The 17024-nt window shown below is 45.0% G+C and overlaps 1 protein-coding gene across 1 annotated transcript in view; it reads left to right on the top strand.

Annotated features, from left to right (window-relative positions):
• Positions 1-12299, top strand: part of tnrc18 (trinucleotide repeat containing 18) — a 44728-nt gene extending 32429 nt beyond the window's left edge. The window contains exons 17-30 of the mRNA XM_087839644.1: positions 508-720; positions 3346-3516; positions 3957-4432; positions 5090-5224; positions 5845-5986; positions 6079-6196; positions 6856-6931; positions 7045-7153; positions 7427-7543; positions 8068-8220; positions 8830-10586; positions 10690-10926; positions 11088-11162; positions 11761-12299. Coding sequence (XP_087695770.1) covers positions 508-720; positions 3346-3516; positions 3957-4432; positions 5090-5224; positions 5845-5986; positions 6079-6196; positions 6856-6931; positions 7045-7153; positions 7427-7543; positions 8068-8220; positions 8830-10586; positions 10690-10926; positions 11088-11162; positions 11761-11967 — 3986 coding nt within the window. The 3' untranslated portion in view covers positions 11968-12299. The remainder of the gene's footprint in view (positions 1-507; positions 721-3345; positions 3517-3956; positions 4433-5089; positions 5225-5844; positions 5987-6078; positions 6197-6855; positions 6932-7044; positions 7154-7426; positions 7544-8067; positions 8221-8829; positions 10587-10689; positions 10927-11087; positions 11163-11760) is intronic.
• Positions 12300-17024: the final 4725 nt, after the last annotated feature.

The following is a 17024-nucleotide window of genomic DNA, read 5'->3' as shown; positions in this document are numbered from 1 at the left end:
TTAAAAGTGCAGCACATACTCATGTTTTATGCCACTTACGTCATTTTACATTTGTCAGTCACTGGCTTCAGCACACAGAAAAGTGCTGTAGAGATGGGAGTTGGGTCTGAAGTGGTGGGAATTAGATTTGCATGTGCAAGACGTCCACAGATAAAGTGCATCAGAACCACTGAGAGCAATTTAAAGGTGCACATGTGGATCAGTTTCTGGGTGACCTGCTTGATCACTCACTAATCTTGTCTTTTTTTGTCTGGCAATGATTTGCTTTCTTGCATTTTTCCCCATTTTCTTGACACATGCTCGTTGGTTAGATGGTGTGGAAAGTTAGATTATCTGCGGCTGACTAGTTCCAGATATGCTGGGCTTTGCTGCATTCGTTTAGAAAATAAAACATTAATCTCTGTGAGGCTGTGATATTGAAACCAAGCGGAAACTCTCTTTGTGTCTGAGTCTTTGTTTCCATCCTCATGACCTCATGAATGATTAACTGCACTCTCTCCACACCAGACTCCGATTCAGAGGAGCACACTTCTGCTCGAGGGGGCTGGCCCCCTCTCTCAGGGACGCGCTCCCACGGCAGCCTGCCCAGGAAGAGGCGGTCCACTTCATCGCCGACATCCCTGCTATCCAGTGAGAAATCTCAGAAGAAGAAACACAAGCACTTATCCCTACTGCTGGAGGAAGCGGGCCTCAGCTCCTCTGACGACTCCTTCGACCAAGGTTACTGACCAAATCTTAGAGCTATTCGCCGCTTGCTGTCGAGTCAGACATCACTGTGTCTTAGAGCTTGTGTCTTAGTTTGGTCTTCACTAAGGCAGCTTTTTTTGGGGGGTTTTTTAAGACTGCTTTTGCTTGACGATCTCTACCTCTCTCGCTGCTGGCCTCTCTGCAGAGTTGCCATATTTTTTTAAAACAAATGTTTACTTATTTCTACGGTGTTTTTTAATGCCTGGATTGCAAACTGTTTTGTAGCATTTGTACATTGAACATTTTGTGAATTGTGAATTTTTCGCCCCCTCATAAAATTGTATTGCAGTTTGACATCTATAAGCTTTATTAAAGGTGTTGATTTGATTGCTACAGAATGCAAAGCGCCGTGGTCCTTGTGTCTGCTTCATCTGTCTGTCCGTCTCTGTCAGTACGTCCAGCTGCCCAAGTGCACCTCACACATCCTTTGAAGTGCTCTGTTCGTCAAATATCCCTGTGGATAGCTGGAAAATGGCTGTTCTGCTTAAGGGTTCACACTTGGAAAGCTAGAAGATGATTTCAGAGCACACAGAGCCCAGTCTGTTTGGACAGATAATTTCCTTGATGCGCTTTTAAACGGTCATAAAATAGATGTGTAATGCTAGTGTTAGTCGTCGTGCTTCACTTTTGTTTTTAGACCAACGCTTCTTGAGCATGTGGCCTGGTGTTTGACGTTTTTGGGGGGAAAATGACCCAAGAGTGATTTTGGGATATTTGGACAATAGAGCTCCTCCTGTGTGTCTACTAAACCTTCAAATAACCCTTTTCCCTTTACGTTGCTGTCTTCGACACCTTGCTCTGTCCTCTCACCTTTGACCCCCACCCCCATCCCTTCCTGCCCTACTCATGATGCTTTTAAGTGTCTCAGCCTGTTCCATGTGCTTGTGCTGCTGCTACTGCGACATTACAGAAGCTTGGCGAGGACTAGCGCAGCCTTGAGCCTACACTACCGCGCCATGGCCATTCTGCGCTGTGGCTAAAGCTTTGCTTAAGCTAGACTGGGCTAAGGCCAGGCTACGTTACGGCTAGGCTCTCGCCGCTGCGCTGCTCCGCCCCACCCTGTCTGAGGCCACACCCCTGTCACCTGCTCTGTAAGTAGGATGTGCCCCTCCCTCAATTTTATTATTGACTAACATGGACTATGCTGAAATTGAAATGCCTACAGAGAATATTAACTTTTTTGGGGGGGGAGGGTTTTTATTTTTTATTTATTTTTTTTTTTTATTGTTCACACAATTTGGAGCTCTTGCAGTAGCCATGGTTACCCCCACCTACCAAGTTAATGTCTACTGATGGCTTGTAAAAGTTTAAAGAGACACATTTGGTGTTGGTTGGGAACAGAGGATGTAACCATGGATAATTAAACCACATAAGGGGCCTCACAGGGCTGTCCTCTCAGTGCCTGCTTGTCCTAACGTCTGTCTGCTACTGTTAACGCACAGTGGATTCACAGTACAACATGTGCACCAGATTTGGTTCCTAAAAGTAACTGTTAGAGCCTCGAAACAAGTCTTTAAATGTTTTCGTTCTTGTCTCGAGCTGCAGTGAAAGTAAACTGTACAATTAATTGGGGTTAAAGCCTAAAAACCCTGCAGTGACCGGCAGGTATGCTCCAGGGCAACCTGACACCACAGTCACCTCTGATTCTTCTTAGAACTGAGGCTTTGAACACAAAAATCCAGAACCACTTGATTTTCAGCCTAGTGATGAGTTTCCTTTCGCTAACATTTTTTTTTATAGTTCTGTGCTTTAGTATCACTTAAATCCCAAAGTTATAGCCTTTTTAATAATTTTACAGCTCTTAAATGTACTGTGTATCCACCTTCCATGTTAACACTAACCCCCTCTGTTCATGAACTGCTAACTGCCAGCTACATGCAGCTAACAGCTACTATGCTACACTCTGAGTGTGTGTGTCTCTTTGTGTGCTCTTCTGGCTTGTCAGTGGAGGAGGAGCAGCTTTTATTTTATTTCCATGATGTTTTTGAGTGTTTTTATTTTTCCAATAATAAATAATATCCCAGTCAGCTCATGCGGGTCTTACCGACTTTGTGGGGACCTTAATCTGTTTCACCACTTACATTATGGGGACATAACTACTTAATGGGACCTCATGATGCAATGAATACATTTGAAGGTAAAGTGATGTTTTCAGGATAGGTTTAGGTTGGGATTAGGTTCAGGCAAGCTACAGCTAAGGTTATATGAAATTTCCAGTGTAAGTCAAGATAACGTCCTCTGAAATCAGCTGTGGTGGGTGTGTGTGTGCCTCAGATGCATGTTTATGGTTGATTTTTCTTGCTGTCGCTTTTTTCGTGCAGCTTTACATAAAGGCGGGCTGCGGCGGTTCAGACAGTGGATCTCCTCTCTCCACTGTTGTTTCTCTCCTGCCTACACGTTAACGTGTGTTTATGTGTACTTGTGTAGACACGTAGTTAAAGATCCGGGCTGCTGCAATAGCGGTGTTATTTCTTTTGTTAATTAGCCCTCTCTGTGGTGCACTCTCTCTGCAACAGTAGGAAGCGATCTGACCTTTGGTCCAGACCTCCTGCCATGAACACATTTGTCTCTGAGCTGGAAATCTTTTCTCTGATGCAGAAACCTCAGAGGACGAGGAGGAGGAAGAGTCGGATTCAGACGACGACCCCGGTTGTGAGGAGAGCGGGCTGGGTCTGCTGGCCAGGTTTGCGGCGAGTGCGCTCCCTGTCAGCTCGGCCTCTTTGAGCCTCCACCACGACAGCAAACACTGCAGCAGGCAAAGCACTCTGGGTAAAAGATCTTACACACAAATGAGCTGTGAACTGATGTGCCTTCCCTCTCCTCTTGTTTTAATGCAGACAGACCCGGTTCACTCTGCTTAAACTGATTTCACACATTCCCCTGATGGCCTTGAACTCTATTGTGTTGTTTTTGTGGTTGAGCAGATTCACCACCTGAGCATTCGTTCAGGATTTTCTTATTGATTGAAGGTTAAATTTTAATTCATTTCTAATTGTCACAGGAAGGGTGTGTGTAACGATTCACCCTTGAATTATGTATTAGTTTCAAACTGATCAATACTCCTATTCACAGTTATTGATTTCAGGCAATCTACCACTTCAGTTCGTTAATGACTGGATGTTTATGGGAGGAGTCTAGTTTTATGCATGTGTGAGAGATACATAGGAAAAGTTTTTACCAACATATGACCCTCTCCTCACCTCCTACAGGTTCAACAGAGTGCGAGTGGTCAGACTCTGGCTCGGACGTGCGGTTAAGGAAGTTCCCTTCTCTGCTGCACGGAAAACGCTCCGCCCCCGAGCTCCCCCTTTTGCCACCAGCGACCCGCCGCGTTGACCAGAGTAGCCCCACCAAGCGAGACGAGGCCCTGCCAGCCAAACGCAAACCTCTGCCCAAATCACGCCCTACGCCTCGCTCACCCCGGAGATTTAGTTTCGACCTCGCCAGCAGCTCTGGGTTCGGAGGTTTCAGCGAGGATGAGGGCTGGAACCGCCGACGCAGCGAGAGGATTTTTCTCCACGATGCCACGGTTTCAGCAAATCAGATGTCTGTGTCAGCCTCCACCCCTTCCACCAGTCAGAGCTCCTCGTCCTCCTCCACCAGCTCGGCCCCACCGCTCACACCGAAGGCCGTCTCCAGACCGAAGCCCACTCAGCCCAGCAGAGACGGGAAAGACGTGGTGAAAGTATGTCAAGAAGTCACTGAGCTGTTACCGGCTCAGACTGAACCGCAAAATCACACCTTTTCCCCCCTCTCCTCTCACTCCACATCTTTTCACCCCCTCGTTCAGACTCCTGCTCCCTCGCATCTTTTTTTTTTTTTTTTATAATTCAAGTATTTTTTAGATTTTGAATTTTATAACAGCAAATACAAAGATGCAGCAACCAAAAGCAAGAAGCAAACAAACAAAATAATTAAATAAATAAATAAAAACAACAACAAAAAAAACCACAACAAAACAAAACAAGTGAGGTTTTAACATATGTTGTATTAAGCTCAAATGTCCAAGTCAGGTAGACATGTAGGTGCAAAAATTGTCCCACTGTTCCAGCGCAGCTTCCGTCACATGATGTATCTTTCCCAGCATCTTTTCGCATGCAACATTCCCAACATTCCCGACTCCTGCTCCCTCGCATCCTTTTTTCTATTGAAATGTTTGCTAGTGTGTGTGTTTAGGAGTGTATGTCAGAGCGCCAGCAGGGTTTCCTTTACTTCAGTCAGTGCAGCACTCCCCTGCTGTCTGCGGCGTGTTGCTGACAAGAAAGGACAACTGCAGGCGGCTTGGATGCCTCGGTGACATAATTTATTCATATGCATGTTTTTAACTGTGTTGTAAAAACAGAAAAAGAAGGTGAAGGACTCTCCTCTGCCTGTGAGCCCGTCCACTCTGTGCAGTCCAGTCACAGACAGCCCTGCACCGCTGAGCCTCAGCCTGGCACGTAAGAGTCAACCAAAACCCAAGACCAAAGCCAGAGAGGTCAGTATGATGATAAATTTGCTGCAAAGATGCAAACTTAATTATGCTGACGAGGACAAAGCCAAATCTTTAAAAATATTGGACCTAATAGTGCAAAAGGTACTTTGAAGCTTGCGTGTGTGTGTGTGTGTGTGTGTGTGTGTGTGTGTGTGTGTGTGTGTGTGTGTGTGTGTGTGTGTGTACACAGTATCAAAAGGTCTTCAGAAACAAACTAATAGCTTATGTTGGATTTAACACTTTTGTTTTGTTACTGAGGGGAAAAAGTAAACCTAATTGTGTGATTTCTGCCAAAGTGTTGTATTTCTCACCATCTGCCGCCAGACAAAACTTGAATTTGTTTTGGAAAAGGAAGCAGAAGTGTGTGCAGGGCTCTTTGTGCTGGTGGAGATCGTTTATTCGACAGCATAAGCGTTGTAATATGCTACTGTTTGTGTGTGAAAAGTTCATTTGTGGAGTGTCAGCCTGGTGATTTGGTGAAGGTGCCACAAGTCAACATTAAGTAGAAAAGCCACTGTGTCGCGGGGGGAATCACTCTTGTTCCAGAATAATTTGATTGTAAGGAAAATAACATCATCACGTTTTTTTGGGAATATAATCAAATCTGCTTGTTTGTGTTGCAGCCTTCCAGGGGTGCGGTGAGCCGGCTGATGGAGAGCATGGCGGCAGACGAAGACTTCGAACACAACCAAGACAGCAGCTTCAGCGAGGACGAACTCCTCCCAGCACGAAGCAGCAGCGTGTCAGAGAGTGCCTCGACTCCCGGTCAGTGCCCGCAGACTCGAACCTCAGATTGTCACACATGCTAAAATGATAGCATGTATATTTATTACTGTTTGGGGTGGTGTTGTGTTCAGCTCCAGTGCAGTGTGTGCTGGATAAGGACTCTCTGGTGGACGGACTCAGAGTATTGATCCCGATGGACGACCAGCTACTGTACGCAGGACATGTGAACACTGTACACTCCCCTGACATGTGAGTACACATTAGCAGACTTGAAAAACATGTGAGGCGTTTGAGCAGCTTCTTAGCTTAGCATATAAGTTTGAAGCGAGCTTTCTCAGTAGAAGTTGTAAACACAAGAAAAGCCTAAAAGTTCATGCTGTCCGTCACATTTTCCAAAGCCATCCAGTGGCCCGAATTGGGATCTTACCAGGCCAATTTTTGCCCTCGGGCCTTATGTTTGACAGCCCCTGCTTTAACCACACACATGCATTCACACAAACATGGAAAAATGAAAACATTAAACATGACATTTCACTGATGAGTTTTTGACCCACTCCCACTGTCGACATGAAATTTCACATCTGTGTTAATTTGGATCCCTTATGGTTATGTTAGACAGATATTTTTGACCCTGTGGTTGTTCTTGCTACAAGTAAGTACCACCAAAACCACATTTTGCCACAATGACACTCAAACAAAGTGAAAACAATAGTAAAGAGAGTGGGTTCCTCTATCTGCTACACTTCAAGCTCTATCAAGATATGGCCTAAGCTCTGGTTCTGACAAAGAGACCACTCACACTTCCAAGAACGCTGCTGTGGCTCAGGAGACTGTCTGACAGTGTTGTTAAAAGCGATGACCCTTGCTCGATGACCCCAAGCTTTTGACCAACTCCCCTTTTCCCACAGATACAGTGTGGTGGTGGAGGGGGAGCGAGGAAACCGACCGCACATCTACTGCTTGGAACAACTACTCCAGGAGGCTGTGAGTATCTATGTGAAATATGTGACGTGTAAAGAGTAGCAAAAATAAAGTATATATGAAATAGTTTGATGCTTTAGCTTGCATTATAAGAGTTCCTACTTCTGTGTGTACAGATCATTGATGTGAAGCCTCCATCCGTGCGCTATCTCCCTGAGGGCACCCGCATCGCTGCCTACTGGAGCCAGCAGTACCGCTGTCTTTACCCCGGCACTGTTGTCAACGGTGCGACAAGAGCACAAACAGCCACCACTTCAATGATAGGATTCATAAGCAAGTTACATTGTTGCCAGCAGCACAAACAAATGCAAACAATCTTAGCAGAGCTGCACTTTCATTGTAGGGATGTTACTGTCTTGGAGATTGTAAAGGAAACGTAACTGGTCTGGATTCTGTTCTTGACTTCAGATCGAAACATGCTACATCAGCCCTTTTAATCGAATCTAACCAGATACAATCGTTCCTGCTGACCTGCGCATTTTCGTTTCTTCCAAACAGGAAGTTCAGACATCGATGAGAATGACGATCTCATCACGGTGGAGTTTGACGATGGCGACACGGGCCGCATCCCTCTCTCACACATCAGACTGCTGCCGCCAGACTACAAGATCCACTGTGAGCATGAAATATGCACACAACACAGTGTGAAAGGTTTAGCACCAGAGACACTCAGATTAGTCTTGGAGAAGGAGAAGGGGGAGTCTGCACGCTCTCTCTGGCTCTCTTTGCACTTTTACATTTGAATTTTGTCTGTTTTTCTCCCATAAAATGCTCTTATACGCTACGCTGGCCTTTTTAAACTGCCGTGTGTGAAGCCAGATTCAGGCGTCAAAAGCAGTGAGAAAAACGGGGACCATGAAGCACATTGCTCCCTAAAAAACTGAACATATTTAATGATCACTGAGTCCTAATCCCCGTGTTTCTCTTTGGGAACTTGTAATAAGCAAGGTGCTTCCAACACTTCCAGAGGGGATGAAGACAGTAGAGTGTATGCTCATACATAACAGTATCCTAAACATCTTAGCCCAGTTTGCACATTGCAGACAACCAACATGAGCCCCAGCCCCCTGAAATCTCCTGCATTCATTATTAAAAGTGTGAAAAGCGCAAACTTTAAACCCTTGTCGTCTTCTGTAAAGGTGCCGAACCATCCCCGGCTCTGCTCGTGGCCAGCTGTTCCAGGAGGAGGGTCCGCAAATGCAGCAAAGAGGGTAAAGAGGCGGGAGCAAAGCCAGAGGAGACCACACCCAAGATCAAGGGAAAACCTGGTCGCAAACCAAAACCCAAACAAGGTGAGCCAAACAAAATACTAATACCATCACATTGTCACGAACTCCTCAACTTTCTGCTTTAATCTGATAGAAAACTTTTATTCCCAAAGCTGAATGTCTCTGCGTACATTTTTACATGCTTGAGACTTTTTGTTTATCAGAGATAATAACAGAAACACTTCTGTGTGGTTTCTTTCTGCATTCATGAGAGAGACCACTTTCGATGAGTCACGTTTTTAAAACAACAGAACCAGCAAAAATAGCTTGAGGTTCAGAAGTGTCAGACATCTCCAGTTTGACCATGTGTGTCATCTCTGATGTCAGTTTAATGAATTTACTCAAACTGCTGCTGTGCTGTTCTGTGAAGCTCGCAGCCTGTAGCTTTAACTGTAATAGAAAGCACGCCGCTTGTCCGATTTGCTGACGCTGCCACGTTTTGACTGGGTAAGCAGTTCTTAGATGTAATATTTTCATTTTAGAAACGTTTGCTTGCTGATCTGTCTACCCTGCTCAGCATGACGAGCTGCAGACCACAAAAGTCACGAAGCCACACAATGGAAATGTCAGCAAATGCGGAGTAAAGCAGGAAATAAAATTACATTTGTATTGTTTTTCCTCTTTTCCCCACAGAGAGCTCCATGAACTCAGACGGTCGGGAGAAAGCTGATCCTCCACCTTCCTCCACCCAGCCAGTTGAAAGACCCCAGGCTCCAGCCAAGCCCGCCCAGGAGCGACCCTCCTCTGTCCAGAAACCAGCTCAGGAGAAACCCCGCCCTGCATCCCGGCCAACACTGGGAACCCAAACAAAACCAGGCCGAAAGAGCTCCGCTACATCCCCAACAAGCAGCCCTACGCTTTCCAGTCCAGTGCCCAGGAAGAGCAGTCCGGCGCAGCCTCCAGCTTCTAAAGCAGCTCGTTCTCTCCCTCCCTCGCTCTACCCCTCCACCTACGGTAAGGTCCTGACTGTGGATCTGTACAGCGAGCCAAACCTCAGCTCGTACAACAGCCAGCGCAAAGAGAGGGAGAATAACAGCAATGTCAGTCCTACTGCAAACAGGCCAATGTCTAGGCCCAGTATAACTGCTTCATCCACTGCATCCAAGCCTGCTGCGTCATCCACACCCAGACCTACTTCTAGTTCCTCGCCTAAAACCAAACCCTCCTCAGACCATCACAGCAGCTCTAGACCCAGCCTAAACTCGGGACTCATGCCCAGCCCCATTTCTAGGCTGTCAGCAGGCAAAGCCAGCTCTTCTCTGACTCCCAGACCTTCATCATCATCTTCAATATCGTCATCCTCGGCTTCCAGAACTAAAATCAAGATGCCGTCCGACCAGCTGTCGTCCAGGCCGAGCTCCATCTCCAGGCCCAAGAGTAGTTCTGGGCAGGGTGATGTGAGGCGGAAGTCTCTCTCCGCAGAGCCCCTCGTGAAGCTCGACCACGAAGGAGTCACCTCCCCTAAAACTAAGAAGACGAAGGCTCTGATGTTGCTGGAAGGTCGTGAAGTTAGGCGAGACCACACCCCCATTAGCACAGCCACAGCCAATCAAAAGCTACTAAAGCCTAAAGTGAGAGCTCCGGGTAGTGAGACTGGTGTGCCAGACAAGGACTCAACCTACAAAGCTCCAATGATGGCTAAAGAGAAGGCAGACAGTCGTGGAGGTAGAGGACAGGAGGTGGACACAAGAGAGGAGAAAGGTAAAAAGGAGGAGAAAAAGGAGGTGGAGAAGAGGGAGGGAAGAAAGATGAAAGAGGAGTCTCAGAGCAGCAGCAGCTCAGACTCAGAGGAAGAAGGAGAGAAAGGGAAAATCAAGAAGAAGAAGAAATGCACCTCAAGCTGCTCTTCATCGTCTTCGTCCTGCTCTGGTTCTTCCTCGTCTTCTTCCTCGTCGTCATCTTCATCATCATCATCTTCGTCGACTGACGACTCCTCCTGCAGCTCAGATGAAGAGAGGACTCCTACACCTCCACCAGCCTCAGTCCAGAAGCCTCCAGAACAAGATAAACCTAAGGAAGAAGCAAAAGAAGAGGAGGAGGAAGAGGAGGTGAAGAAAGAGGTTGAGGTGAAAATGGAGGAGGAAGAACTGTCTCCACCACCACAGTCTCCCTCCCCTTCAACCTCTCCAACAGCTGCTGCTCCTGCTCCCTCTAAACCGGCTAAGCCAGCCACCGGAAAAGGCTCCGGACAAAGGGGTCGTCCTCCAAAACCAAAGCCCAGTGGAGGAGAGGGGAAAGCGGGGAGGCCAAAGAGGAGAGAGGGGGTCCACCTTCCCACGACTAAGGAGCTGGCTAAACGTCAGAGGCTTCCAAGTGTGGAGAACAGGCCCAAAATTTCAGCTTTCCTTCCTGCACGACAGCTCTGGAAGTGGTTTGGGAAACCCACTCAGGTGAGGAGAAAAATCTTTTTCTATCATGTAGGAAAAAAATCAATGAAATGTAGATATCGCTCTTTTCACTCTGTGACCAACGTGTCCTTTGTGGCCCCTCCAGAGACGTGGTATGAAGGGCAAGGCTAAGAAGCTCTTCTACAAAGCCATTGTGCGTGGCAGAGAAATGATCCGCATCGGGGACTGTGCAGTGTTCCTGTCCGCCGGCCGCCCCAACCTGCCCTTCATCGGTCGCATCCAGAGCATGTGGGAGTCCTGGGGCAGCAACATGGTGGTCAGGGTCAACTGGTTCTATCATCCAGAGGAGACGAACCCCGGCAAGAAACTCACAGACAAGAAGGTAGAAGTTTGTGCTCAACACTGATCAAAGGTTTATAAAGAAAGACAGCGTTAATGTACTACACTTTTTTTTTTTTTTTTATATAGAGGTTTATAAAAATGTGTAAGTGTTTGAGGAGCTTCCAGCTTTGTGTCCTAAGTGTAAGATTGCTTCCTCTGCAGAACTGGGATCAGATATGCGGTCAGTCTTTACCAGCAGCTCTGCACTCTTCCATCCAGAGGAAAGACTTTATGGAGGTGAGGAAAAGTTTTATCTCTGAACTTCAGACTTCATATTCTATTGCTGCTTATTCCAGTATGGACAAAGTGTACTTAAATGGATTCACAACCAGGAAAAATACAACTGAATACAACCATAAATAATCCTGTTGGTTGGAAAAGGAAAACTTCATACAATGTTCTTTCTTATTTGTAATAAAATAACTTTCTATAAAAAAAAAAAATCACTACTATTTGGTCTTGCTACATGTTTTGCATGCTAGTCTTGAGCCACTGCTGATCTCTATTAGCCAGAACACAATGTTTAACATCAGCTGTAATCCCAAAGCTAGTCCATTTTAGCTAGCATGCTAACACTAACTTTCTTTGCTACCTCACTGTAACTGAGAGATCAATAATAATCGTTTTTTAGAGCAAAATAAAATGGCACTAGAAAGAAAAGACAAGTTATATAATAACTCACCGTCACGGCAGATGGCAGCTGTAGAAGTAGTGGCTCGTTTTCTTCAGTCAGGGTGATTAGCCTTTGTTGTTATTTACCATTTATGTGTTAGTGTTGACTTGTCTGATGAATGTGGGCTACAAAAGCAGTAAACGCCGCCTGTGTCTGTCGCAGCGCGCCCTCTACCAGTCGTCTCACAGCGACGAGAACGACGTGCAGACGGTCAGCCACAAGTGCCTGGTGGTGAGCGTGGAGGAGTACGAGCAGATGACCCACACTCGCCGCTACGCCGACAGCGAGGACCTCTACTACTTGGCCGGCACCTATGAACCCACCACGGGGATGATCTTCAACACCGATGGAGTTCCAGTCATCTGCTAAAAAGAAAAGAGAAACTCACTACGAGTTGATAAAACCAAATTGTGACCCAGCTTACTTTGGACCTCACTGGGAAGGAGTCAGTACCCAACCTGTCAAATCACTGATTTTCACTGGCGGTGGATCTTTTCACAGACTCCATGAACAGAACTGCTCTGAAACACTTTAAGTAAAACAAAAAAAAGCAAAAAATTAAGAAGAAGACAGTCATGAACAGCTACTACTACAGAAACTGGAGACACTATGTAGACAGTATTAGAAGAAACGCGTCTCTTGAAACATTTGCACACACCAACGTCATGAACACGCTTCTGTTTTCCTTGTTGTGTTCACGGGAAAGCATGAACACTTCGGTCTCCTTTTACAAGTAAATGCACCCTGTCTAAAGAGACACACGTACGCTCACACGTGCACAAACACAATGTAAATACAGGCGCCATGTGACACAGTTATATAGAGGACAATAATGAGTGTTTTTATTTTCATCTAATAGATTTATGTCCGAGTACTTTTTTCTAAAGAGGTAAACAGTCAAGAAGCTTTAATGAACTGTGAATGGAGATGCAGGAGATGCAGGCCTGTGTCAGTCTGTCCACCCCCAAACCTGCCCCCCGCCCACCCACACACGCTCCGGCAAACGGACAGACGGACCCGCTGGTGTGATGTTGTGATTATGTTGCCGTGGTGATGTTACAGTCATGTTACAGTTATATAAATGTATCTACAGAACAGCAGGAGCGACAGACAAAGAGAGAAGGAGATGCACAGAAAGAGAGAGGTAGACTCCTCCTTACCAGAGAGCACTTAAAGAAAACAAACACTTAAAAATCTATCCATCTTTAATTTAAACACCCCTCCTCCTCCCACACAATCCCCCTTGACAATCCTAACTTGGGCAGACAAAACTGCCCGTGTGCTTCTAAAAACTTCCTGCTCCCCCAGAGACTCAGGCTAAAGCGAGAGGAAGGATCTTGTACTATTAAAAGCACTTCTCATTTTCATCTTTGAGCTCCTTGTTTTTAAAGAGGTGGGGGAGACGAAAAATCCACCCCCGAAAACACGCAAACACTAGAAAACAAAAGCAGCTGCTGTGGAAGTGTGCTGCATTTTGTTGTTTTCCCGTTTTGTTTCAACGCTTGGAGAAGTGGACCCCAAAGGAGGCGCAGACATGAGATGTGGTGCCTTAAAGGCCTGTCTGGATATTTTTTTTAAATAAAAGCATCCTGGGAAATGTAGGCCACCTCTCTTTTTACTTTACAAACAAAATGGGTAACCAAGAAAAAAATAAACCACAACACTTGATGAAAAAGGAGATCTGTGAATGCACTGCATGATATAAGCTAATGTATCAGCAGTGCAGGATTCTCAATGGGTGGATTTTTTTCCCTCCTCCTCCTCCTTTGTTTTTTTTCTTTTGGTTTTGTTTTTTTTATTTAAGGTTGTGAGTGCTGCAGCCGGTCTGAGAAGCATCAAGGTCATGCCTCTGATATTCGCCACGAAGCTGCCAGCACTCGTTAGATCAACATAATTCAGTTTTAACACTCCTCTTCCGCAGTCTGCAGCGTTTGCAACCTCCAAATGTCCTGCGCTTGGATGCATTTTATTTTATTTTTTTCTTTTGCTTCTGCTGTTTTATGGATGTTCATCGTTTTAGCCTCTTTAATCACATTTTGCCCTCCAAGCAATCATCTTTAACAAGAGTGCACTTTGAATGAGCTCCGCTGCAGAGGAGAGTGTTGTATGTTTTCCTAAAGTATTTACTAACCCCCCCCCCCCCCCCCCCCCCCCCCCCCCAAAAAAATTCCCGCTGCTGTCACCGTCTCCTCTGCACGCCACCGTTCCCCCGTCAGAAACAAGCAGCGACACATTCGTCTTGTTTTTTTGTTGTTGTTTTTTTGTTGTTCTTAATTCTGTGTGCCTCGTTTCACCGTTTTTTTAGTGGGAGACTGTTGAATGTCGTGCTCAGGATTGTGAGCATTTTGAGAGGCCTTACTCTCCCAGGCCTTATGATGATGATGATTATGATGATTCGCCAAATCTTTTACACCCCCCCCCCCCCCCCCCCGAGTCCTGCACCTTCAGGAGGAATTATCAGATATGCTCCCAGTCTGCTGGGAAAACGCCTTCTTTATGATCATGTTTTGGTTTTGCAACCTATCCAACCGACCCGGAGCTCTTAACCGACTTTACTTACTTTGTTGTGTATAATTTGTATTGGATATAACCGTATCTTCTGCATACAGTATATCAGTGTATGTATACATGCAGTGTATGGTAGCTGTATGCTGTATAAACATGTAGGTTTAAAACATGTTGCCCTCTCTGCTTTGCTGCAGAGTTTAAAAATTGTCTTGTTGATATTCAATAGGTTTAATATTTTCTACTCTTGTTGAGCTCTTATGTCTAGATTTGTCTAATTTTTATCATACCCTATATATCATGTTTTTAAGTCACTCTGGAGGACAACCCCACATGTCCCTGTTGTTAATGTGGCAGCAGTGCCAGCACAGTAACAATTGCATATGCATTTATATATATATAATCCAGATGTGATAGCCACAGAGTAAAAGAGAAAGTTTGATAATGTGCTGCTAGTTTATTAGTATTTAAAAAAAACGAATCAGGTACAGAGTGAGTCCATGTGCCACTTTCTGAGATTGCTAAAATCTTATCTGCTAAAGCCCCACCTGCTCCTGTCGGTTCATTTCAGACTAAAACTCGATGCATTTCAGATAAACGTTTTTAAATGACAGGCAGGCCGAAAGTGTCTCGGCTCGTTGGCGTTTGGATGTGTGGGAGCATCGTGGATACACAGGTCGCACCGGTGTTTGCAGAGTGAACAAGCTCCGTATTAAAGTGCCCGTTATGAATGTTTGTTTACCCCTGGAGCTGCTCAAGCACTTTTTTTCTGTGTGTGTACGTGTGTGTGTGAAGGACAGAGGTAAGGAGACTGATAAGGCATCAAGCTCTTATCTCTTGCTGTCACCACACACACACACACACACACACACACACACACACACACACACACACACACACACACACACACACACACACACACACACACACACCCTTGTAACCCTTAAAGGTGTGTTTTATTGCCTTCCAATCTCTATTTGCCCCCCCAATCTCCATCCAAAGCCCAGCCTTAGGCCTTCATACAGGGTCCAACACACACACTTATTTCCCATTTCGCCTTCAATTTTTTTTGTTTTTATTTTTTTGGTCATACATTTTAAGGGTCTGACTTTGTACATGTTCTGTTTATCATTGTTTGTCTTATTTCGGCTTTGTATTCGATTATTTGCTGTGATTGATTTTTTGCATCCCCCTCCACACCCCCACACCCCCCCCCCCCCTTTTTTTTTTTTTGCATGTTTCTGTCCCCCCCCCCCCCCCCCCCCCCCCCGCTTCCCCTCTCTGAACAATCGTCCACGCCTCTCAAGCAATACTGCTGACTGGCACTGGGAGCTAGCTGCTAGAGAGAGAGAGGAATGGGAGAGAGCGAGCAAAAGAGAGAATGAGAGAGAGAGAGAGAGAGGTGGACTGGAGGCTGGTTCTTCGTCTGCTGTTCCTTCAGTATCGTTATCGTCCTGTTACAGAAAAGATTATTTTGAAAATAAATAGAAAAATCATCTAAGTTTTGTAAATGATCCTTCACTGTCGGGGGGAGAAAAAGCTATCAGAATATACTTTGTACACATGTCTAATCTTGTAAAAAATGCAAAAAGAATACATTTTAGAGAGAAATCTGAAACCTGATATATTCTGTCACCCTATACTGTATGTGTAAGGAACTGTTCTTTTTTTCTTTTTTTACAGACAGCAACCACGTTTATCAGTGTTTCTTTGAAATTGTTTTAGTAACTCAATATTTTATAGGCAATCAATAAACAGATGGAACTGTATGTCTCTGACTCTCTGATTTGAAAACAGTGTTTTTCATTTGACTAAAGCTGCAGACGCTCGTGTTCTGGAGCTGTTTAATGTTTTCCTACAAATTGATTCATTTTTAGAAACTTATAATTAATTCATTTACAAAGCATAGCAACAGGCACTGCTTTGAGGAAGCTGCCATGTTGTCCCGCCATCATGAATACGGTGGCCAAAAGGGACATCACAGTTCAGGTTAGGCTCGAGTGATTTGATTACATGCTCACATAGAGTATTTTTTGCTAACATCCACTTTAAAGAAAGTTTTACTAACAGCAGCACTTACTCACAGAAACATTCAGGATGTCCTCAACAACTCACCTCTGTACCTCTGTCACCACCATCGATACCAGTTCAGTATTGGAGTCCTTTCCCATAGTTTTACAGCCTCCTCCGTGGTAAATAGACATGAATGCTTTTTACCTGGCATATTGACAACCGAGGTAAACAGTGGGCTGATGGCCTACCCAGATAGCAAAATAATCCAGGACAGATCTGAGTGAGTACAGTCCCTACAGATAAACAGTGGCCAGAGCTTTTAATAAAAACACTGCAAAATATTTAATTTTTCTAATTTCTGGTAATCTGCTGAGTGCTGATATTATTGAAATACTGTTTTGTTTTGTTTTTGTTTTTTTTACACTAACAGTAATAGAAACACGAAGGCAACCTGTGGTAATTATGCGATACAATCTAAATGTAATATTTTGACTAAACCACGTTTGTCCTACAGTGGCCACCTTAGGATCATGCACTTAAATGAGAGGGGTAAGAAAACAAAACTTAGTTGACTGCAATCTACAATCTACTGACATCTAGTAGTGAGATTTTATACACTGGTACATTTTTTTCCTCTAATTCTGCTGCTTTTTGATTGCACATATTTGGAAACACCACTGAAAAAAAAAAAAGCAATTCATGATCCACTTGCTGCCCATCACATGCTGGCAGGTTAGTTAGTTGCCAAGGTTCCCCCTTTATGTGTTCCCCACCTATATTCTCCACTTCCATCTCGTTGCTTTTAATCTCTTGCACACACCTTGACACTGAGTAATGCATGATTTATACTTCTGCAACGAATCCATAGAGCCTACAGCGTAGCCCATGCAAGAGTCTGATGGTGCTGA

The sequence above is a fragment of the Neolamprologus brichardi genome, chromosome 4 (assembly GCF_056152115.1).
Source record: "Neolamprologus brichardi isolate AB-2024 chromosome 4, ASM5615211v1, whole genome shotgun sequence".
Taxonomy (NCBI): domain Eukaryota; kingdom Metazoa; phylum Chordata; class Actinopteri; order Cichliformes; family Cichlidae; genus Neolamprologus; species Neolamprologus brichardi.
The sequence above is the reverse complement of the archived record's forward strand: the minus strand, read 5'-3'. Positions and strand labels throughout refer to the sequence as shown.